Source organism: Artemia sp. Qi Xiang Cuo, chromosome 9 (assembly GCF_049724085.1).
Source record: "Artemia sp. Qi Xiang Cuo chromosome 9, ASM4972408v1, whole genome shotgun sequence".
Classification (NCBI taxonomy): Eukaryota; Metazoa; Arthropoda; class Branchiopoda; order Anostraca; family Artemiidae; genus Artemia; species Artemia sp. Qi Xiang Cuo.
The window spans coordinates 19,753,591-19,778,842 of NC_142802.1; the positions used below are offsets into that span (position 1 = coordinate 19,753,591).

A 25,252-nucleotide genomic window follows, 5' to 3' on the forward strand; every position below is an offset into this window, starting at 1 on the left:
ATGGATTTGTCAATAGCACAGCACCACTACAGGTCTGGCCCGTTTCTAGCTGATTAGGCCCAGGTTTTGAGCAGCCTGGTAACATCAATATTGTCATAAACAAAACACTGAACATCTCAAAGTTATAAGAGAGTTAATAGATTAGAAATTCTGAACGGCTTTGATATATCTATTCACGGGCCAAATTGGAGTTTGAACGCTACTCTTCAACACACAACTTTAGGGACCTAAACCTATCTTCATAGATTTTTATAGATTTTTTTTCTCCAATTAGTCTACTCTTCTATGTTATTGTCGGTGTTTTGTTAATTAGAACATTTTTTGTATTGTCTTTCTTGTTCACACATTCCTTCGTTTCTTTTACGCTATTAAGTAAGTGTTTTTAAATAAAGAAATAGCGAATATTTTCCTAAATCCAGCCAGGGATACCACAAGAAGGAAGATAAAGATTATGAAAAATACCCTTTTTGTCAAAAATTGTTCCCCAGACATTGAAAAATATTTTTTACAAAAACTGATTGCTGCTTTCCAACTGTTTTCCACAATTCAAACACCAAGCTTTTTATAACATTCACCAGTATTTTCACACTGGTGCAACTCACCGAGTACTCTCATTACTTTGTTTTACACTATTTGTATACTTTCGTAGTTACTTGTGAAATCACTGGCTCATACCGAGCATCCATACCCAATATAGGGTTCAAGAACGAAGCTACATATGAGTTTGTGGGTCGATTCTCATTATGTTTCTTCCAACTAAGATTGCAGTCAATATGGAATCATAGGTAACAGAGGTTGTAGACTGGTTGAATAACTTCAGATTCATATAAAACTGCGGAATCCAGGGGGTATAAAGACCCAGTTCTGCTAAAAGTCACGAAGGTGGTCTTCCTTATATTGATAGCAAGGCAACTCACACTCAAGAAAACACGGAGACAGTCGAGTGCACTATTCTTACGGTTTCTTGAAATGACTTGGCGAAAACAGTAATGGCTGTTTTATCAGCAAAAGAAGTTTTATCGATATAAGCGATACGGTAAAAACACTCGAGATGGGCGTTAACTTAGAGAAAACTAAGCAGGCATAATATACGTTTACACCAGCCGATGAGCAATACGGTAAAAATGCTTGTTACGAGCGTTAATCTAAATAAAATAAGGTTGATGTAAAATACGTACATTTAATTAATGTGACCGTCATTCTAAAAAAAATTCTACGGCCAATGCATACAAAAAATATGACTCAGTTAAATATGGTTTTTAGGCTGAAATACGCTATGCGTATATTTCTACAATACGTGTATATAATTTTTAGCTTGAAAAACATTATGCCTGCCCAGTCCTTAAGAATTGGACTGTCACTATTGAAGATACAATTTCTATAGTTTTAATTTAGAGCTGTGGTCTGGCGGCAGTGTTTGAAGTTTTGATTGTACTCACACTAAATCAAGAGTTTTTGGCATTTTTCAGACACGCTCATTATACATAACAATCTGGTATTTCCTCAAAATAATGAAAGCCAGAATTATATTAATGGGACTTCAGTGGGGGTATGGTTTTTAACATTTAATTACTTATGTGACAACAAATTTGGAAACTAATTATATGCAATATTTGGCAACAAAGCATAATAACCAATTGTGTTTCGACACACAAAAAAAAAACAGCTGATAGATCTTGGCTTTTTTACTCAAAGAAAAAAGAGAAGAAAAGGTAGCCATTTGGTTCATTAGCACCGTTGCATAGGCAGCCATCTATTGGTGGGTGGGGGGGGGGGTGTCAATAAAGACGCGAAAAGAGAAGCATGTGAAAAATTAAGGTAAATATAGGGTAATCGTACAAACCTAGAGATTTCGGGGGGAGGGGGGGGTATCTGACAAGGATGATTAAACCAAAATAAAATAGTTTAAAGAAAATAGGAAACTGAATAAAACCGAATCTTTGATGTTTTAACACGGTTGTAAAATAGATTAAAAACAAATTGCATTTACTGACAATGAAGCGTTACCCAGCAAAATTCGACAAATTCAAGTCAGGCTAGAATAGCTAAATTTAACTAAAATTTGGATTTTAATTCAAGATCTGAGTTCCTTTAAATGCAACCTGAAGCTTTCTAAAAGTAGACGGATTTTTTTTTGTTTTTTAGTCATTTTTTGAGTTAATTAGTCTACAGAACATAGGCTAGCAAAAAAAGTACGCGCAAAACTCTTATTGTGCCCGTTTGACAAAAGAGGATATTTTTATCTTCGACCGATTACAAAAACGAAAAAGATATAAATGCAATAAATTTACAACTAAAAGTTTTATTTATATTTCCCAATCAGCTTTACGATTTTGCTTGGTAACGTTAGACAATACTAGTTGGGATTGTTTCTATGAAAACGGAACTTTAAACACAATTTGAGAAACAGTGAACTTGGCATATGCCTCCCTTGGAAAAACAAAAAAGAGGGGATGGTACTTGTCGGTTATTGGAAACACATTCAAAAATTACGCTTAGGTTACATCTCAGAAAACCGGTTTCATAGCTACAAAAACAAGTAATGGATGATCAATGCATTGGACTTGGACAGAATACATTGGAATTGTATAGTTTGGGGTATATATTTACACATTAGGGGTGGGGGTTATGTTACGTTACGTTGGGTTAGGTTTCCATAATTTTGTTTCTAAAGTATGATTTTATCATCATGTTTTGTTATTTTTTATTGGGATTAACCTAACTTCACTTTTTGGGTGTGTTTCCAATAGCCAACAAGTACCGAGGGGATTTTCTAATGTTCAAGGGAAAATATCACTTTTTTAGAGGGGGGATGTTTACAGGCGCATATTGAAATAGTTTGTACGGGTACACATGTTGAGTGACATTTTAAAGTAAATGCATGATCCTATATAACTACTAACCAGAAGTAAAACCACAATGCAGCAAACTTAGAGGGATAGGTCAAAAGGTTCAACGCTTAGTGGGTGGAGGGGGGGGGGGTAGAGGAGTCTTATCAAGGGAGGGGTTCTAGACTATGAACAAAATAAACTTTTATGCCACTATTTTCAAGTTATTCTGGAAGAAAGTCCTTCGGATCAATTTCACTGCCATTCCCCTATGTGACGACATGTCTTCTGAAAGCAAACCGCTAAGACGGCCTACACAGTACTTGAAGGACAAGCACGATTTCGATTGCTCATGCCTAGATGGGATTTAACTGAAATGTCCCTAGATTTTCGAAGTTTAATAACTTTTCAAGGAGATAATACGAAAAAAGGGGAGAAAAAATAGACTTAAGAGGCACCAACTAGAAATATTAATTCTTTATTGAAAGGGTAGTCCTTTTTTTTAATTTTTTTTTTATCTTATACACTTCTAGTTATTGAGGAGAAAAAAATAAACTTTAAGCTCTTATAAACCAGGACAAAAATGTTAAACCTTTCTACGATTAGACAAAACCAGTACCATTAAATCACTAAATTTTAGGGACGTCGCATTCCTTTTCCTAAGGACTTCATTCCAAGAGAAGGAGAGGGGGGACGGGGCGAACAAAATATATTTTTATAACAATTAAATAATCAAAACAAGTATTTATATAAAAAAAATTAGGTCTTGACGAGGAAGTACTAAATCTCCGAACCCTTCTCAGACACCATCGTAATTACCAGGCTAAATATCAGAAGATTTCAAGAAAGACAGCAATGTAATGAAATCAATATAAAAATAAAAAGAATAAAAAGATAATAAAATGTTAATAAGAATAACAAGATATAGCAACAAGAATTTGGAATATGAAGGACAGGACAAAAAGACAAATAACCATTTCACCCATTTCAAAAAGAAGAAAAGAAATAATATATAATATAATATAACATAGAATAATATAATACAATGAGCGGCTTAAAGAGTTTGAGAAAATGATGAGAGGTTTTTAGGGCTTTAGCAGGACTTGATAGAAAAAATGCAAATGCTAGCACCACTGACAGCGCAGCGACACCCCCCGAAAAATTCAAAAGAAGCCACCTGTATTTAAAGAAAACAAATGTAAATAATAGGACAAAATAAAAAAAATAAGTATAATGTTATTATTAAACAGGAGTAACAGAAATGACCTACTATTAAACACAGCATATATTATTGAAATAACATAGGTCTAAATAATATATTATTTTTATTAAATGTTAAAGTTTATTTGGATCCAACCGAAATTCTTCTAGAAAAATAAGAGCAGATCGAGGTGGTGGTTTTAGGGGAACATACTCTCCTCCCCCGGAAAGCCCAAAATTACATTTATAACTAGGTCAGAGTTGGAAATACCTATGGAAAGCCATTTTTATTTTATTTTTTGGTTCAGTGACCGTTTGAAAATATCGACAGTTTCGTTTTCATCGTTAATCTTTTATCATGTCTTTTTTTTAATCTAGTTTTACCTGCATAGTTTAACCTAGCACTACTAGGAAAATTTATAGCAATTTCAAGCCGTTACATTCTTTTTTATTGTCCATCAATTGGCAAAAAAAAAAAAAAAAAAAAAAAAAAAAAAAAAAAAAAAAAAAATTCAAACCATATAATCAAACGGTAAAATTTTCAAAGGCATATAAATTTAAATTATCACCACGTCAACTTTCTATTCTGTATTGATTTGTGCATAAATTAAAACAAAAAAAATGTATCCAATTACCACATAGTTTACCTGACTTTTTATATTATTGGTTTCTCATTTACCGACTATATATATCCTTACTCTTACCTTGGTGATAGAAGATCAGTTTCTCTAAGGCTTGTGTTTGGTTGTTTTTGAATTGTTAACTCCTGACCTTCGAAATATTGTATTTGCTGGGGTGAAGGTACCGGCATCAAATTCGGTTCCTTTGTCCCTGTCGGTGTTGTATTTTGACTTTTCTGTTGATTTGGAGTGTTTTGGCCTTGACTTAAAGTTTGACCCTGACTAAATGGTGGCATAGGACGTCCAAATATTTCGCCTGCTGAAGAAAATTAAGCATTAGAATTTGAAATGTTAAAACCTGTACAGAAAGAAAATGGAATTCAAATAGAAAGAATCAACTTCTACACAAGAAAAAGTAAAAAGAGAAAAATCAATCCAAACATCACTTATAAAATAATAGTAAATTGTTATAATAAAAAAAAGGTTATGGATACAGCACTTGATTTCACAGTCCCTACCGGCAGTGCTGATCTCAGTTTCATGGTCCTTCAGCCAGGAAATAAAATGTACATAATCACCAACAGGATGATTCAAACTCCTTTCCTCACGGACAATGGATTTCAAATCTAGCGCGCTAACTTCTCGGCCAAATGAGACAAAACGGTTTATACAAAAAAGAAGCAAGGTAAAACAAATTAAAAAGAAAGAAAATGAAATTCAAATAGAAAAAACAACCCAAGAAAAAGTAAAAAAAAATCCAAACACTACTCACGAAGTAATGCTAAAAAGGGATAAATGAAATCAAAAGATTTAGATTCTTTGCAAATATTATTTAAACATAAACTTTTTTTAAACATAAACTGTTTCAGCAATACAAGAGGAAACTCAAGAAAAATTTGAATTATATAAAACTTTTAGGTTAATGCCTTGAATTCAATTCTTCTTAGGTTTCTTAAACAATTTGATCTACTTGCTTTGTACTGAAAATACTTTTTTCAACTTAAAAGTTTTATCATTTCACTATTCGTTTACGAAATACATATTGTTCTTATATTCAAGCCTCGCTCGATACTTGATTACTTGACCTGTTGGCAGACATGTCTCACCAGAGATCAAACCTCGACAGCAATGAACATTCAAAAACGACTTTTAAAAGATTTCAGATTCTTTCTTTAACTCTTACAAGGATAGTTTAAATCCGCTTCATTTGACTTCTTTGGTAAGGAGACAGCATAAACTTACCATGAACTTTGGAACAAAATGCATACAGTCCGAATTTCCCCGTCGCGTTCCTACTTACGAAGGCAGCTTGAAATTTCCCTACCCACCTCCTTCAATTAGAAGACTAAAAAGTGCACAAAAAGTGCGATATTTGTCAAAATTCAGACAAAAATATGACACATTTTGACAAAAAGAAACTTTTTTACATCTTTGACTCCGACCCTCTCCGATAAGATTTTGCAGAAGAAAAAATCCAATATTTTTTTTTACAAAAAAAAAGTAAAAAAAGCACCCTATAGAAATAGAAAAATGGACAGGAACTGGTCCAACTTTCATTCTAAAACGTAAATGCATTTTGTAGTCCTTATTCGTTTCTTATTCATTCCTTATTTTCTACCACAGAGAAACTAATGACAGGGTTTAAACAGGATATACAAGGGTTCAATCTGGTTCATATGAAGAACATACTATATAGTAGTGTAACTGGTAAAATTGGTCACGGTAAATTTGGGTATTTTACCTATTTTAAGTAATTTACGTATTTTACCTAATTTACTGGTATTTTACGTATTTTACATATTTTACTGACATATTTTATGACGGCTTGCAATTTTCAGAGCACAAAAACGCGAAGAAGCTTGAATCTGATTTTGTTTTGTGTATAGCTGTGTTTTCCCGGTCTAAAAGGCGGACTTTCTGACTTAGATCTCTTATTATCAGAATGATGACTGAATCAAACTAACCAAAAAACTAAGCCAGAATAAATGAAAGACTATTCACCAATTAGATTGGGCCAATTAGAATTCAGATATGAAGTGAATAAAGATATGAATAAAGATAGATAGAATAAAGAATTTTTAAAACAAAATTTACTTCAGCAGTGTGTCTAGTTGTTTATCCATACTTTTTTGTTTCCATTGCCCTTGAGCTGTTGCTTTTGCCAATTTTCATGCTTAAGTCATCAGTTCAAAATTACTGTGAGTTTTTTTTAGTTTTGGAGATGTATTTACCGGTATTTAACGTATTTTACCGGTATTTTACATATTTTACAAATCTTACATATTTTACTGAATCAAACTAAACAAAAAACCAAGCCAGAATTGATAAAGGACTATTCACCAATTAGATCGGGCAAGAATTAGCTGCCTAGTGATTGACTTAGCTTGTCTACTGATCAAATTAATTTCAATTGCCTTCCTAAAAGAATGTGGGAAACCATTCGCTTCAAATATTAAAATTGCATCATTAAAAAGAACTACATGTTCTGGATTTTAAATAATGAGGAGAGCCAAAGCAGAATTAATATCCTCATTTTTATTTTAAATTTAACATTTCAGAAAAATCTGGTATTCACGTCGTCTTTTCCCCAGAACCCGGAAAAAACCCCTCCCCCCGGAAAGCAGCCCCAGGTAATATCCCCCTCCTCCGCGGAAAATTGGGTCCTATTTTCCCCTTGGATAATACCAGATTTTCATTAGAAGGGAAATTAAATTTTCTAATCTCCAGTTTAAATCAGGGTTAATCGTATTGCATTACCTATGGTAAAGACCCATAAGGGTCCAATGCATTAATATTTGTTCATTTATTTTTTCCAGAGGCCCTTCATGTGGAAGTAGTGGTCGAATTAGCTTTAAAGGTCGCTTAGTCAATTGGAAATCGAAAGTTCCAGTAGCCTTTTCTAAGATTTAGCCTGCTTTTCAACCAATTGCTACTGAATGAGTTGTTACTGACAACAGTGTCTGAAAGAAATTCTTATTCTAGTGTAACGGCCCTTGCGTTTCAGCAGTCGTTTTGGAAGAATCTTCACATAAATACAGAATTAACTCTAAGGGAGAAACGATAGGAGGGTGGAGGAGGTAAAAATTGATATATAATCCTCAGAGCCGTATCCTAGACTTTTGTTTGTGTGGGGGGGGGGGGCTTTGAAACGAGCCCAGTCACCTGAATCAGAATATAATTCTGAAAGAGAGGAGTTAGATTTGCAAGCAAATCCTGTTGAAGACAGTCTTAATGATTGAAAGTGACTGAGTGTTCCGCTCTTATAATCTAGTGCTTAGTTAATCAAAGTCATCAAAGTGTTACAAAGCTCATTTTTAATTGTATTCGGTACTTTTATAAATAAATGAAAAATAACATCCATATGATATAAGGAATTTGGCTGAACACGGCTATTCAAATGTGCAAGGTTGTTAGGGTAACATTTCTTCGGTTTAAATATAGAAAAAAATTACTAAGATGATTTTACTCCCAAATAATGGTAAACTTAATTTATTTATATTATTATTATTTTTTTTTAATAGAAGGTCCGAAATCAGGCACAGTCCAATTGCTGAGGTATTACCCTAGGCACAAGATTACCAGAGGGATGAACTAGACAGTTAATTAAATTAATAAACTCTAGATGAAGGGGCATTAGCTTTTTAAAGCCCAGGAAAATCAGAATCATTAAAAAGTTTCATTAAAAGCTCTAAGTGATGCTTAAAAAGAAATGCTCAACTGGTCTTGTAGCTACATGGCAACTCCAAAACACCAATTTTGGACTTTATTTCCTAGAGAATGCCTTATTTTACCAATTACACCTTATTTTACCAATTTTACTTATCGATTCTTTATTTTACGGTAATTTTACAACACTAGTATTATAGAGTTCAACAACATTGGAAGCCACTGAAGAGGTGCAGATTGTCGATTTTGAACATCAGCAGACGAAGGTCTGCCATTGCTAATACAATATGGATACAGAAAAGACGCATCAGGTACAGTTTGAAGGAGGGATTGTAAAAATGGCCCACCTGCTCCCTAGACCACAAACACATTTGGACAGCGCTTTCTGAACAGCGCTTGGTGAGTTTTACTAATTGATTTTGGCGTCAAAAATGAGGCAATGAATGAAAAGTCGATTTCCCAGATGACAATCTCGGTTTCTACGATGACAAAACCACAAAAATGCAAACACATTTTGCTACTCGATTTTTACAGCATATCTGCATGGAAAAGTTCAAGTAAAAATATAATGCACAACGCAACAAATTATGCTTGTGACTCGATTATCATTCGAAACTTATTCGATACCACCAAAATACCATCAACACGCTTGTAGAATGTCGACTAATGCCTTTCAATCAAATTTCATTGGTATAGTGATATTTGTTTTGTCTGTTTTAAGATTTTCAGATATATGATACAGATGTCTTACGAGCTCCTCCCCCCCCCCTGCTGAAAAACAAAAAGAAAAGAAAATTCATTAAACATGCAGCAACAAACTGAAATGAACTTACATCCAGGGTTATTTCCAGAATTATTCATTCCACCCATCATTCCAGCCATTGAGTTACTAAAATCAGGTACCATGTTCTCTTTCCTCATTCCAGGCGAAACGTGCGGAGGGCCTGGTCCCGTGACGGGTGTCCCAGGATTACTGACATTCCCCATGGGTCTTGGCTGATTAGCACTAGGATTTGGTGAATCCAAAGGTGTGTTTAAAATCCCAGAAGGACTAGGTCCTGGAACCGAAGCCGGTCCCATATTGGCCGACAATCGCTGGTTATACCCTCTATCAGCAGGTGACTCCATGTTTCCAGCATTTCTAGGTGAAGGTAGCGATAGAGGGGGAGAAGGAGGACCTTGAGATTGTAATGGACTGGGCATGGGCCCACCACTTGCACTGGCTGATCTTTGGCCTTGGGGATAAGGAGGAGGAGGTCCCTGCATTCTCACACCAGGGCCTCCTCCCATTCTTGGGCCATTCATTGGCCCCATCATCCCCATATTCATATTACCATGTCCCATCATGCCCATATGACCACTTGGAGATCCCATTTGCATAGGACTCATTCCACCTTGACCCATTGGTCCCATACTGCTCATCATCATACCTGGCGAAGGTCCTGGGCCTTTCTTTTTCCTTTGTTCGTCAAAAAACTGAGCTTGTAACTTTTGCCACTCCATTTGCGCCGAGGAAGAGTTCATACCACTAGATGGCATCATATTAGGTCCATCAGGTCCAATATTACAAGGACCCATCATTTTATTGCCCATCATAGGCATCATCATTGGCCCACCCCCTTGTCCCATGGGACCAGGACCTTGATTCATAGGGTTCATCATCCCTGGTCCTCCCATCATGGGACCACCAGGGGGACAGGGACTATTTCCACTGCCGGGATTCATTTGCCCCATCATATCAGGACCACCAGGCCCTTGCTCAGGGAAAAGCATTTGTTTCATGAGTTTCATTTTCGCCAGTTTCTCAGCTCGATGTTGCATTTGCTGAGGCGTTAAATTCTCATCAGGAACTTTAACTCCAAGCAAATCCTTATTCATCCCTAAAAGAAAATAGACATTAATGTTTGCCGTGACGAAAATTAGACCATTTAAAAAAGAAAAAAACATTAGCCTACAATATTTTAATAAAACATTTATTTCTTTCCATTGACATAAATAATAAACTATTTTAATAGGTTTTTTTTTAAATAGTTCTATATTTGTTTTTGTAATTGTTGGAAACACTGAATGTATCTATACATTTTATTACCATTTTATTTAAAGTACCAAGGGCAAGAAAATAGAATATTTTTTGCCCCTTGGCTCCATCTTAGCTATATTCCTACCTCAAAACTATGACTTACATTAGCAGAACTAATTAGTTCAACTTGAAAATCCTTTGCTTCCCTAATAATTTAAACATTAACAATCTGTTCATTCCCAAATGCAACTAAACCTTCAAAGGAAAGCCAATCCTTATTAAGTTGTTTGGTATCATATATTTTTAGCTGATTTTTCACTCACTTTTTTTTTTTTTTTTGCGTACCACTATCAAGAACTGCATAACTACAGATGGAGGTCTTATTCACTCCCGTTTTTTCTTATGTTTTATGATACATTTGGATGTGTAAGTATCTGCTTTACCAATCCAAACACTCTGATTTCACTTTCACTGTCTTTAGTACAATTATGTTCCATCTTTTATGTCGTTTTCATAGTAAAAAAAACTCAAAATTTTAAACTTGAGGTTTAGTTCTCTGTGCAGTTTCCCGTATACTGTTATTCTGCTCTCCTAAAATTCTTATGCCTTTGATAACGTTATTTTGCTATTAATCCATAGCTGAGATACAGCTCTATCCATGATTTTTTGGATAAAAATACGTGGGTTATTAGTTGAAAATTGTTGAAAAAGGAATAATTTTCCTATTTTTTTTGCAACTTTAAATCTTTCTCCAAGAAAAATTCTAAGTAACACAATATTTCTGGCTGGGTGACCGGATAGATCAGAGACTTCTATAGCTCATCCTTTTGGTGCAAGTTATAGCTGCAGATTTGTCGCAACACCACCTGTTCCATAGGGAACATAAACCTTAAGTATTCATATTGCGGCCAATTTTTTGACTCTACCAAATATTTTAAACAGATAATAAATACGATACCCCCCCCCCTCCATCCCAGTTTATGAACAATACTTAGTACTGGAAATATTAGCTCTAATAAAGATAAAAAATGTACCAAGACTAAAAATTAGTTTATTCCCATCAGGAAAAATGGACAATTGTTATAAGATTAAAAAATAAAGCTTTGGACACTATTATTCAAGACCAATTTTTATGTCATGACCAGCTCATGCTCTTCATTTTTATTCTCGAAAATTTTAATTTTTATTAATAGATTTTTTTCATTTAAATTTTTAGTATATTTGTAGAGGAGAATCGTTTTTGTGATCTCTTTAGTCTTTGGTAAATTTTCTAATAAAATTTCGCTCTTTGCTCATAAAATTGTGTATACGTATTTTGCGATTTTTCAAGAGCCTCTCAAGGTTTTCAACTGCAAGACTAAAAAGCAATTGACTGCTATAATATAATGCTTCTTGAGTTGACGACATGTAGCCTGCTCTCCTTCATAATCGCCCAATCAGAGAGAGGTAAGTTTCAGTTTCAGTAAATTCTACAAATTCGGTAGAGCCCTAGTGAAACTTTAGTGTAATGAGCAGGGGGCTGAGGGAGCGGGACTCATATATAGGATAATTTCTTTTAATTTTAAGTTTCAATGTCGGTCTTTAATTTCGACAAAACAATAATTTTTTTATATAATACAGCCACAGATTAACGAAAATACGGTATCAAGAGTCAGAATGGATATCGTTATTAACGTCTCAACAAAACCGTTAAAGAAAACAACAGTATATAATTAGAACGTATTAGTAAAAGATGTGCCTTATGGTGGCAGGGGGGGGGCGATTATTCTACGCGTTAAGGAATCACGCCGTCAAACGTGGTTAAGCTAACAATCCGTCAAATGTGAAGATGCCCACAAGGGATGCTACAGTGAAACAGTTGTTTTACAATCAATAGGAAACCTTCAACGTGTTTTAGATTACGTTATGACAGCTCCCCTTTCCAAAGTTACTCCATTCTTATTCCCCTACAGATTGAAATTATCGACTAAACACTGGATACAATTAATTACTTTATACAACTGTCTTTCTGTCGTCAGAATTTTCAATACCTCTTCCCAGAAGGTTCTTATAGACAACTTTCCCAAACCAAGATCTATTCAAAAAGTCATCGCTTTTTTTTCTTTATTATTATTATTATTAATTGTAGATTAATAGAATTTTCTACTGATACTCACTAAATAAGAGATCTGATATTTTAGGATTACTCAAAAGATACCTTTGACGACCCTTCCTCTTCATTTTCAATCCTCATAAGGCCTTACTTTTACATCTTTCTCTTCATTATTTCTTTTTTTCCTATGGAATATACTTTGATAGATAATTTTATATTTAGTTATTGTCTTTTATTTTCTTATCTTTTTAAAATCACAAATCCTCTTATTGGTACCAACATCTTCAAGGTACAAAACTAGGCTATTAATATTATTTGGTACTGGTGCATTATATCTAACACAGCGCTATAGACTGTACAAGGAAAAACTAATGGAAACCCGTCAAACGGGTGTTTGCAAGAGATAAATGGATTGCAAAGCGTGATTGCTTATTGCGTTTACAATATTTAAACAAGTGTTTTTTGGGGTTTAGGGGGGAAAAGGTACCTAGGTTAGGTTAGGTTACGTATTTAATATATGCTATGCTTTGCCAAATGAGCAAATATATAGCCCAAATTTGTTTCTAAACTATTATATTTTAATCCTATTTTATTTCATTAGCAATAACCAAACTTGACTTTTTTGGTGTATAGCGGTGTGTTAGATATATGCACCAGTGCCCTTTATTTATATACTACTTGCATTTCAAAACAAGTAAAACTGAAAATTATTCAATTAATCCTTAAGCTTGAGCAGTTAATAGCTGAATAGAAAAATGTTTGAAGTATTCGACAATTAATTACTAATATAAAAAATGCCCGACGTATTTTTTTTCAGGGTGCCCTTCTGTCATAGGGCACCCCTTCCACGGTGGAACCAAACTACAAAAAATTAAATAAAAATATCAATCACTCCAAAATCCCACTCTCAAATTCCTATGTCTACCGTAAACCACTTCCTCCCAGAAAAAAACAACTTTCAAATACTCCTGCTTGTCCTTCTTTTTGGTCTTTAAATAATTGATGTAAAATGACACCAACCAAAATAGAAGAATAGCATGATATAAAGCCTAGTATAGCAAAATATAAAACATAATACAATTATAAAAATATAAAGCATAGCAAAATACAGTAATAGCATATATTCGGTTGTTATTTTCACCTTCTCACATAAAGTCTATTTTGTATTGCAAATTTTACTTATTTATTTTACTTTTTTTATTCAGTAGTTTTGACATTAAATTACAATTTATTACAGGTCAAACAAAAGGAGAAATGGGGCTGAATGAAGTGATTCACGTTCTATTCTAACATCTCATTTTTGTTTTTATTTTTAGCATTTGTGTTTTTTAGTATCTTCTCGTTTTACTTCAGCATTTTCTTGTTTTATCTTGGATTGTTTTATTCTTAGCACTCTTACTAATATATCAATGAGCCCTACTCAACGGCTATCATTTCAGTTGGTTACTAAAAAATGCTACTTCGCTTATCAAAGGGTTTCCAGCACCCAGCGGTTTTCACCGTTGGGTCTTGATTTCAAAAATCAATGTCAATTTACCCCCCCCCCTTCACCATCACTTCTACAATATTAGTAGATCCCGGTATTGACAAAGACAATCTCAGCTTGAAGCCCTCTATGAGGCTGCACCCGAGGACTCCGAGGAGGACTCTTTTGTGCCCTCTAAAAGTCTGCACCCTGGGATAGTTGTACCCTCTTTCCCCCTAGCTACACCACTGTTTCACTATTAATAGCCGAGGCATAGCAATACTTTGCTTTGTGAAGTACAGTTACTTCGTCAGTTTTCATTTTAGAAGGATGACAGTCACGAATATATATATATATATATATATATATATATATATATATATATATATATATATATATATATATATACAAGTACTACTACAAGTAACTCACAGCAGCACCAGCCTGCCTGATGTCGACACAGCTGCGGACGCTTCTCCTGAACCTAATTTAGTCAAAGCTTCACTCTTTACACTGTCCCATTATTGCCTTTAAATTTCTTCTAATGACCTCTTCCAACCCTATTCAGGGACGACCTGCTTTCCGGCAATCCAGCGAAAATCACTAATTCACAAATCAAAATCTTTGGCAATCTACCATCCTTCAGCGTAAAACGTGGACTAGCCATTTTTAGCCTTGCTTTAATTATAGCCTTTGAAAGTTAGATAGAAGTACATGTGTCGTATAGCTGTCGTATTGTATTGTCGTATTGTTTGCTGTCTGGTCAGGCAAAGGACTACCTAAAAATGTCATTAGACAATTTCTATGGAAAATACCTAACATATCCTCCCCAACATGTCAAAGCACCCACGCTTCAGAGCTATACTTGACCACTTTCACAACCTTGCTTTCGCTATTCTTGCCTTAGTTCAAAGACTGTTCTTCCAAACTTTTTTTCAACTGCTAAAAAAGACTAAGCACCCTAGTTATTCTATTTTCTAAATCTTCAATGTATCCACCGTCTTTACTAATAATACTACACAGATAAGTGAAGCTACATACTTCACTAATATTGGGTTATTGTAACCTTTTTGTATATGGTTTAATAGCTTTTCAATGCACTTGTTATTATTATAATATTTTTGTTAATGAAGTAGCAAACACCTGAGAAAAAAACAAACTCACCAGACGCATTGGGCCCCATTTGCATGCCACCAGGCCCCATCATCCCTGTCATGCTAATTGGAACCTGTCGATTTTGTCCACTTCCTTGCATCATAGGACTACCAGCAGGCAGTGGCGACATCATATTGGTATCCATTTGAGGCTTATTATGCATTCCCATTGAGCCACTCTGAGAACATGGAGGACCACTACCAGGGCCACAGGGCACCATGTTCCCATGTGGAGCCGAACAGCATGGCATCATTCCAGGACCCATTCCTCCTGGCATTCCCATTCGAGGACCCATTGGGCCACCATGACTCATCGGGCCCATCCCAGATGGCATAGAATCACAGTTATTCTTAAAAGAAAAAAGAAATAATTCAAGATTGGACTCTTAGAGCTGAGCAGTTGTCCACATTAAAGTTTTATAACACCATCTCAATCCACAATTTTTATAAAGCCCTATTAAAGACTTGCATTGAAGAAGCCGAGAAATCACCAAGAAGAGGAATACACATCGCATTGAGTGAAAGACATTTGCGATAAGTCTGCTTCACATGGACGCTTAGCTATATTTCAATGTTGAGGTATACCCATTGTGGTATCTACAAATTACAATTTACCTTCTCTTTTATAAGCACCCTTAATTGATCCAAAATTTTGATGGCTAGAAATTGATGTTTAGCTAAGTACACGTGTGAACGAGGCTTAAATACGAAGTGGTATTCAGTGCTGAAGAAAGCATGTTTTAAAATACTAGCATTGTAGTCTCTGGTAATTCCCAAAGGTGCCATTTAACACTTTGTTCTTATTTTATCCCTAATGCGGTATAATTCCTCGCAAATACAGAAATATTTGAGTTTTTTAACTTTTAATATCAAAATTGTGCCCGTTTTTTCTTGAAATGCACATAAAAACCTTTCTTATACAAACAACTTTTTTTTGTTAGAAACAATTAACAAACTTTTCTCAGTTTTTTGCTCTATTCTAAAATTTATTTTGTGTAGCATATTATCTTTTGAACGACCGCAGCCAGCATTCACTCCGTTTCTTTAAAGTGAATTTGACAATTTTTTGTACGCATTTATCACGCATGCTCGTTTACCTCAGCTCCCCATCTCTATCCCTCTTGGCTACGTCCATGATGTGCGCATTGAAAATGGAATAGTAAAATGACGAGTTGTTGCTCGGTTTATTAGTCCTATGAAAACTACATCATAGGGGGTATTTTTGGTGACAATACAAATTTTTAGACCCCCCCCCCCAAGTAATAAATAAATATTGGATGAAACGAAACGATGGAGAAAAACGGGGAGAAAGGAGAGAGAGAGAGAGAGAGAGAGAGAGAGAGAGAGAGAGAGAGAGAGAGAGAGAGAGAGAGAGAGAGAGAGAGAGAGAGAGAGAGAGAGAGAGACCGATGAAAGTTTATTTGAGGCGGTGTTCTTATTGAGGAAACTTATGCAGCAATTATTGCAGCATGAGTAGGTTTATAATTTGAATTTCGATATGTTCTTGGTTTGACCATTCGATAGTACTTGAAAAACTAATTTCCCCCAAATTGCTACTCATACAAGATGTTCAAGAGAGGAGCACGGAACAAATATGTCCAGGACATGAAAAGGCTTCAATTTTTTTTTTCCAACACTATCATTATTGACAACCGAATAAAATAATCGAGTCCACCTTTAGAAATCTTACTAATGTTGAAAAGAACTCGTAAAGTGTTATTTGTTTGGACAAAAAGAATAACCTTATTTTATCCAAATAAAAGTGCTCATTTAACCTTAAATCTTAAAAAATTTAAATTTGGGTTAAACCGCAAAACAAAAAGTACAGAAAAATGAGAATATTTTATGAATTTATGAAAACCCCGTTCTCTTCTTCCCACTTAAGTCCTGGGAAAATATGACATAAGTCAGAGAAAACAGACGCCACTCTTCTTATAAATGACTCATAGATAAACAAAAATTCAAACGGATTAAATATCATGAAAATAATATAAAACATGTTCAACAAAATAGATTTACTGTCGAAAAGTTCATTAATTCTACTTCCAGCAAATAAAAAAAAGTTGAAGCAAATAAGAAAAGGTGTTTTTATTGAACTATTTTACAACGCCCAAGCTACATACTCGCAGAATTATGAATTAAATTATCTTCAATTAGGGATCGATTTTTTTCCGGGGGGGGGGGGGGGTCAGGGTATTCGAAGGGCTGGAGTGGCAAGCAAAACACTTGTTTGCTTACTGTTCCCCTGAAATTCCTTTCTCCTATTTCATGCAAAAATTTATGGTTGAAAAACATCATCCATCAAATAATCAACTTATTAGGTTTAAGTACCCGAATCTCCAAAGGAGATAAATGGTGGGAAAAATATATTTTTAAATTCCCTATATTTGGCTCAATTATTTTGCTCAAAATATCTGTACACAAATTCTAAAGTAGCATAAATCCTCACAACTAGACAGTGGCATCAATTCAGGGAAATGTAGGGGGAGAGCAAATATGTATTTTTCTAAACCTAGGGGAGGCAATTTTGTTGTCAGTTTTTTTTTTTAATGAAAATAAAATCTTTTAATGAGATAAAAATTTTTTTAATGAGAATCAAGTATGGGGGATGCAAACACTAAAAACCCTTGCCTCCCCGTTATTGTCGTCACTGCAACTAGAGACAGCATGAAACATGGAACAATAAGAGAAAGATAAATTGAGTTGCCAAACTGGTCTGGTAACTAGGGATAAGAGACAGTTTCAAGTAGCCAGTTGTAACCAAGATCAATTGTAAAAATCACCTTTCTTTTCCTCAATAGTATCTAGGGATTAAAAGAACAGTAACTAAGGACGGAGAGACAATTCAAGTGGCCAAATCAAACTACTAATTCACGGTTTTCATGCAAAACCGTGAATGCAAGGGGGAAAATCCTTAGTTATAAGGATTTACAATAGAGAATCCGAGACTTAAAAATTACATACCTGATAAAAAAAGCAGAGAAAAAGCACCTGAAATTTGCTATACTCAACCTATATAAAGGGGCGTCACGTATGGGGAGGGGGGCTGTTTTCGGCAAGTCGGTACAATAGAGGCGAATCGCCACTATATTACTGTTTTTTTTTAGGTAAATGAACTGATGAAAATATATGACATAATATCAGTGAAAGAAGATCAGTCTCTGTCGGTAAAGAAAAATGAATTAATTTTAATAACAATATCGCACAAATCAGTCGGTAAAACCTATTCCCTCCCCCCAAACACGTTAACTAGTGACCCATCAGCCTATATTCAGTTCTAAAATGCCTCCATTGCACAAAAAGGGGTTCTATTTGGTCCCACTTATATCCAAATACCCATACAAGAAAAACAAAGGAACAAATTATAGTGAAGTACAAGGCCAGTGCAAGACAGAAAAAAAATTCTCTGTATTGAACAAGGCGTCGTCAGCGCAGATGAGAAAAAAATGAAAAAGCCAAGAGCCCCCCCCCCCCCAAAAAGAAGAACACAAGCACGAAGAGAAACTAAATACAAGAAAAACAGAAAGAAAGAATAACTGGAATAACAAAAATACTGCGAACAGAATGTAAATAGTAGTACAAAGAAATAACACATACAAAATATACAATTTGAGTTACCCCTATAACACCCAAAAAGTTATTTAAGTTGAAGTTAAAAAAAATTAATTTTGTTGAGAAATAACCTTTAGTTGGCATCCATTGCAGCTTTTCGCTGAGGTATCGAATTTAATTAATTCACTTGATAATATTCTATGACCCAATTACATATTTGAACAACAGGTTTTTTTTTAAGATATTATCGTAAATTGAGTTACTATCTAGATTACCTATATTTATATTACCAAATCTTAGAAAATGTGATTTTGTATTTCGGATGGCTTCCCTTGCTCGTAGCCAAGAACCTTTGTGACTGGAAATAATAAAGGGTCCTCAATCTCTACGAAATAGTTCGTTTGATTGAAAATATGCAGAATCGATAAGTGACAGGTTTCCTAAATGTAAGAGCTTTATCTACAAAATTACCATGTTCAACATATCACTAATGGAATTGTTTTTAGCATGGCCCGGGGGTATAGATCCAGTATTTTTTTTTGGAGGGGGGGGGGCAAGAGGGGTCCATATCCGGACAGTCAAGGGGCATGGGCTGCATAAAAAATTCTCCAAACAACGCCCCTGAGCATGTTCGAAGTAAAATTTAAACTCCACCACATAATTACATACGGAATTTATTTTAAAAAAAGAAAACACAAAAAAAACGAAGAAAAAACCAAAACACTTGTTTAACCAACCACAATTTTAGTTAATTTTATTTATCAATTTGATCAATCTTAATTAATTTTATTTAATGTGACAAGTTCTTTTTTTATGCAGAACCATAAATTTAAAACTTGTGATTTATCCTAATAACTGGACCCCCCTCCCTTTTTTTCTTTTCGATATAAGCATGCATATCTCGGGGGTTCTAAAAATAGGCAATACTGTAATTTTTTTTCCTGTCTTCTTTAAGGCCCATTCGCAATGAGATTTTACTAATATCGATATTTAGCTAGGGCTAATTTGAGCCAATCATAATTTTCCATAAAATGTCAGCCAATCAGAAAACTCAATGAAAAAATCTGATCAGCTCAAATTAGCACTAGGTAAATCTCGGCATCGGTATATTCTCGTAGTAGTTGGGCCTTTAAGTATTTTAACTCATCTATTTTAACTTTCTCAAATAAATTCTCCAGCTCTCTCAATGCCCAGAAGAATAAATCAATTGCTTCTTGGTTTGGAAACCAATTCCCTGTTGAGACTTCTTGACTAAAACTTTAATTCCGAAAAACCCCAACCATTTTTTTTTTAATTTATCGAATTCAACATTCACCTCTTTCTGCCGATTTTCTAGATGAAAATTGGTAAAATCAAAACACTAGACATGTCAGAGGTGCTTTTCCTTACCTGATTCCAATTACCCATTCCAGGTCCCATCGGTCCATTGGGCCCTCCTGGACCCATGAAATCGCCCATCATATTGGATCCACCGCTGCCCATCATATTAGGACCACCAAATCCCATGCCACGCCCTATAGGTGGTCCTTTCTTCATTGCCAACTGAGTTAGTATTTGGGATGAATTTTTGCTGAACTGGTTGATCTTCAACGGGTGCTTCTAGAATAAAAAGTGATATAGTAAAATATTCAAATATATTCCCTTTTCAAAAGAACATCTAACATTCCTCAGTTCAAGGCTAATTCAACTTTCTATAGGTGGTCACAAATGCCTAATTCCATAATAAGAGGGATCTGCATAGGAAGGGGAGAGGGTCTGACGGGTAGGGAAAAGAAATAATAAGATATTACTCTCCTATACTTGGTTTGTTTTTGTGTCATATTTTGTAAGCCAATCATATTGTTTCTTAGGCTTTTGTCAGAAAGGGATGGCAAATAACCCCGTCCTTCTAACCCGCTGTTGTACTTACCCGTTGTCAACAATGTCAAATTCTGAGCCTATTAAAAGAGCGTAAAATTTTATTGGTTCTGCTGCATTGAATTTTGAGCCAGTAAAAAGAACGAAAAGTTTTTGAGTTACGAAATTTTTTACAAGTAAACTGTATCTCTGTAGTTAGCGATAGATTTGATAATTAAATTATTCCCTGAATTTACGGAACTGAGATAGATTTTTTTTCAAAAATTTCTCATTTTATTCTATTATAAGTACGATTCAAGAAACCATAACTCTTAGCAGTGGACATTTTTTACCAAAGACAATGACGAAACTACTTTTATATATATATATATATATATATATATATATATATATATATATATATATATATATATATATATGTATGTATATTTATGTGTGTGTGCATTATTTTATTCTCTTATTATTGTACCTATTACCTTGTTTCATAATTAAATTATTCCTTAAATTTATAGAGACTGGGGTAGTTTTTTTAGGGGAAGGGGAGGGAGCTGCCATACACACAGGTTTACCATTAGAGTAGGGAATGAATCTAATGTTTCTTTACAGAAGGGGTGTCTGAAATATAAAAAAAATCAATATGTATGCAAACTTTCTTTTTGTTATTAAGGGGTGATGGTCATTTAAAATCCCTGTCGTCTCCCCTGCGTGGAAGTATGGGTATAGGAGATATTCATACAGAAGTTTTACATTAAGGGGGCTTTATTTTAACAAAGGGCCATGAAGCCTGATTTTAGTTTGATTTTACTTGTTCTGATTTGTTTGAAAAACAAAGAGATGGATATGCGCTACAATAATTTACACAGTAATACTTCAAAAAATTGCAAAGTTTTTGGGGACTATTTAAAGAAAGAGTTTATCAGAATAAGACAAACACTATTCTTCTACTAGTAATCAGATTCAGACATAAAATTATGTAATCCATGAGCAGTGGCAAATAATTACCTGTCCACAAGGAATAGGAAAAATCCTCCCCAATGATTGGTTGCCCCCCCCCCCGACAAGAAAATTCGCAACAATTGAAAATTCAGAATCTTGTTCTTAGAGGGGGGGGGGGGTTAGTTATTTCTGCGTAGTTTCACATTTGCTTTTTGGGAAGTTATCAAGCAAAAACAGATTCTGATGGGACTTTTTCTTTATCTGTGCCAACATTTCTATCAGAGTGAGGAACGTCTACCGCTTACAACAGTAACTAAATCACACATAATTGAACAAAAGTCTTTATAATTGGGTTCATACCTCTAAGAATTTCTTTGTCCCTGGTTGGCCACAATGATAAGCTATAATCGACGGACATTGGCCATGTATAACAGCTTCAGCAGCTTCGTTGGCTAACTGAGTAGAAAAAACAAAAATCTGTGACTGTTGCTGCATATACTGAGCATCTAGTGTGCTTGGCTGCTTATGAACAGCCATGTCCATTCCTGGCCCACCCATCATTGGGTTCATGTTTCCGCCCATTGGGTCGCCCACTTGAAAGAAAATGGGGACAAATTAAAATAAGACCAATCAATTTATAAAGTAAAACATGTGAATAATATTATTTTCTACACATAAGGGATATCTTGGGAAACTGACTTTCGGCAAAGAAAGTTTAACAAATATACCTACTCATGGCACATACAATGGGGGAGACAGTTCCTGCCTCTATCGTAAAATAATCCCAAGATTTATATTTATTCCTTACAATTGTCAGTATTCCTCATACAGTCTGCCAGTTTTTTGCACCCCCCCCCCTTTAGAAAAAACTTAAGTACATGCCTGATCTGCAATACCAATTTGTTAATGCATACTCTTACTTCGTTATTTTCACCAATTTGACATTTTCATTAGCCATAATTTAATATCGTAGATACTATCTATCGACAATTTACTAGTAAGCCTATTACATCAAAAAAATTTCAGTCAGATATAATATTATAATTTAATCTTAAGAAATGATCTAGCGGGGATCACCCTGCCAGAGTCAAGGCTAGGAGTTTAACTTCCATCAGACTTCCCACACTTCAAGAGACTCTTAGGCTTGATGGTTGTCTTGAAACTCCTTTAAAACGAATTCTAACGTTTTAAGAAGTGATAACCGACCAGGCTAGCGCCGTATCATCTTTATTTTTAGAAATTAAATAAAAACAAGTTTTTTTCAACTGAAAGTAAACAGCGACATTAAAACTTAAAACGAGCAGAAATTATTACGTATATTAGGGGGTTCGCCCCCTAGTCAATACCTCGCTCTTTGCGCAAAAGTCCGAATTCTGTTCCAGTTCTTTAAGAATGACAGCGTCAAGAGCGAGGTGTTGATGGGGGGGCGAACCCCCTAATATGCGTAATAATTTCTGTTCGTTTACTTTGTTTGTTTACCTTACTTTCAGCTGAAAAAACTTGTTTTTTGTTTACTTAATTTCCGATCTTTTTTGAATAATGAAGGAAATCCGGCACCCCCTTCATAGCAATATCCCTTCCCCATGAAAAGATCCTCCTAAGTACCCCCCCCCCCCACTACCAGACAAAATCCCCCTGAAAACGTTTGTATACTTCCCAATAACCAATACTATATGTAAACAATGGGTAAAGTGCATAACCTGCAGCCCTTCCCCCGGAGACTGTGGGGGATTAAGTCATCCTCAAAGACATAGTTATCAGATTTTTCGACTATGCTGAACATAATGGCTATCTCAAAATTTTGATCGGGTGACTTTGGGGAAAAAATGAGCGTGGGAGGGGGCCTAGTTGCCCCCAATGTTTTGGTTACTTAAAAATGGCACTAGAACTTTTAATTTCCATTCGAATGAGCCCTCTCGCAATATCCTAGGACCACTGGGTCAATACGATCACCCCTGGAAAAAAATTAATAAATAAATGAATAAATAAACGCGCATCTGTTATCTTCCTTCTGGCAGAAAATACAAAATTCCACATTTTTGCAGATAGGAGATTGAAACCTCAACAATGGGGTTCTCAGATACACTGAATCTGATCGGTGTGATTTTCATTAAGGTTTTATGACCTTTAGGGGGTATTTCCCCCTTTTTTCGAAAATAAGGCAAATTTTCTCAGGCTCGTAACTTTTGATGAGTAAAACTAAACTTGATGAAACGTATATATTTGAAATCAGCAATAAAATTCGATTCTTTTGATGTATCTATTGGTATTAACATTCCGGTTTTTTAGAGTTTCGGTTACTATTGAGCCGGGTCGCTCCTTACTTAACAGTTCGTTACCACGAACTGTTTGATACCGACCAGTAAGTAAATCGTTTATGCTGATGATTTAAGCATCCTAGATGAAAGTGTGAGCAAATTGAATGAACTTTTAGAGGTTTTGCGAGTTCAGGGTGCTAGAATAGGTTTGAAAATTAATGTTAAGAAGACTAAGTCTAGGAATAAGTGAAGATGAAAAGGTGACTTTGGGTAACGAAAAGATTGATCAGGTGAAGAGCTTCACTTACCTTGGTGGTATTATTAGTAAAGACAGTGGGAGCAGTGAAGATATTAAAAGTAGAATAGCCAAGGCTCAGCGTGTTTTATCACAGTTGAAATTTTTTTGAAGAATAGGAAGATAAGCCTGCAAACCAAGATTAGAATATTGGAAGCTACAGTGATGACAGTGGTCAAATATGGTTCTGAAGCATGGGCGCTTCAAACAGCGGATGGAAATTTGCTAGATGTTTTCCAGAGAAATTGCCAACGGATTTTTCTGGGTACCCGGATGACTGACCGTATTTCAAACAGTAGGCTGTACGAAAAGTGCGGTTCAATCCGCTTTCTAGGGCTATAACGAGAGAAAGGTTGAGATGATATGGGCATGCTCTGCGGATGAAATATGACAGATTGTTCTTTTAGGCCAACCATCTAGGACTAAACGGAAAGCAGGTCGTCCGCGGTTGGGGTGGAAAGATGTCATAAAGAAAATTAAAAAAAAATGAGAACTTACTGGGAGGATGTAAGGAGGGAGGCTCTGAATACATTGGGATGGAGGAGGAGCGTGCACAGCTGTCTTAGCCATAGGCGGCTTAGTGCTGTGGTCAGTTGTTAGTAGTAGTATGTAAATAGTTCATACTAAAAAACTTTTTTTGGATTTCATACGGTTCTTTCCGTTTGGAAAAAGATTACCTTATAAACCGACACTGGTAAACAAAATTGACAGATCTTTGTCTAATTCATCAATAATATATATATATATATATATATATAAGGACGGCGTTCCAAATCAATCAAAGAAATAGAAAAATTTAACGTCTTGTTTGCTTTCCAGAAAAAAATTACTGATATCATAACAAGTTAAAAAATATATATATTGTACCAGCTGCAGATTACTCTTGTCCAGGTTATGGGGCAGGAGAAGAGTCCCTGGAACATATGTTATGCTAATGTCTGATACTTCGTTTAGTGAAAAATGCCTTTTTTGGGGTCCTTAATTCTCTGTTATTTCCAGCAATTTTGGAGAAGATTTGCAAAAGAAGGAAAGTTAATATGGAATATCTTAATGTCGCAACACATTGGAGTGTTTGTTTTTGTCTTATTTTCTACTTCTCTTTTATTTATTACGTATGTTTCTCTTTTGTCAATATATTTTGTCTGCAAATTTTTGTTGAGTTGTATAAATACTTTCTTGTGTGACCTATTTTCGGAAAAAAAAAAATATCTATGCACATATACGACTTATTAACATCCAAGGACTCTTCACCTCCTCACCTAAAAAATCCCCACCTAGAAAATAATGAGTTAGACTTATTTAAAATATT

The 25,252-nt window shown here is 35.0% G+C and overlaps 1 protein-coding gene across 6 annotated transcripts in view; it reads right to left on the reverse strand.

Moving 5' to 3' along the window:
• The window catches only part of LOC148948416 (uncharacterized), a 121,719-nt gene that overhangs the window by 11,865 nt on the left and 84,602 nt on the right, over positions 1-25,252 (reverse strand). For 4 of the 6 annotated variants that reach the window (XM_089094336.1, XM_089094337.1, XM_089094340.1 and 1 more), the window contains exons 5-9: positions 21,751-21,983; positions 19,987-20,196; positions 15,056-15,395; positions 9,148-10,194; positions 4,733-4,967 (exon numbers count right to left, since the gene is read on the reverse strand). In XM_089094336.1, coding sequence (XP_088950462.1) covers positions 4,733-4,967; positions 9,148-10,194; positions 15,056-15,395; positions 19,987-20,196; positions 21,751-21,983 — 2,065 coding nt within the window. The remainder of the gene's footprint in view (positions 1-4,732; positions 4,968-9,147; positions 10,195-15,055; positions 15,396-19,986; positions 20,197-21,750; positions 21,984-25,252) is intronic. The other 2 variants (XM_089094342.1, XM_089094341.1) reach the window with 2 other exon arrangements.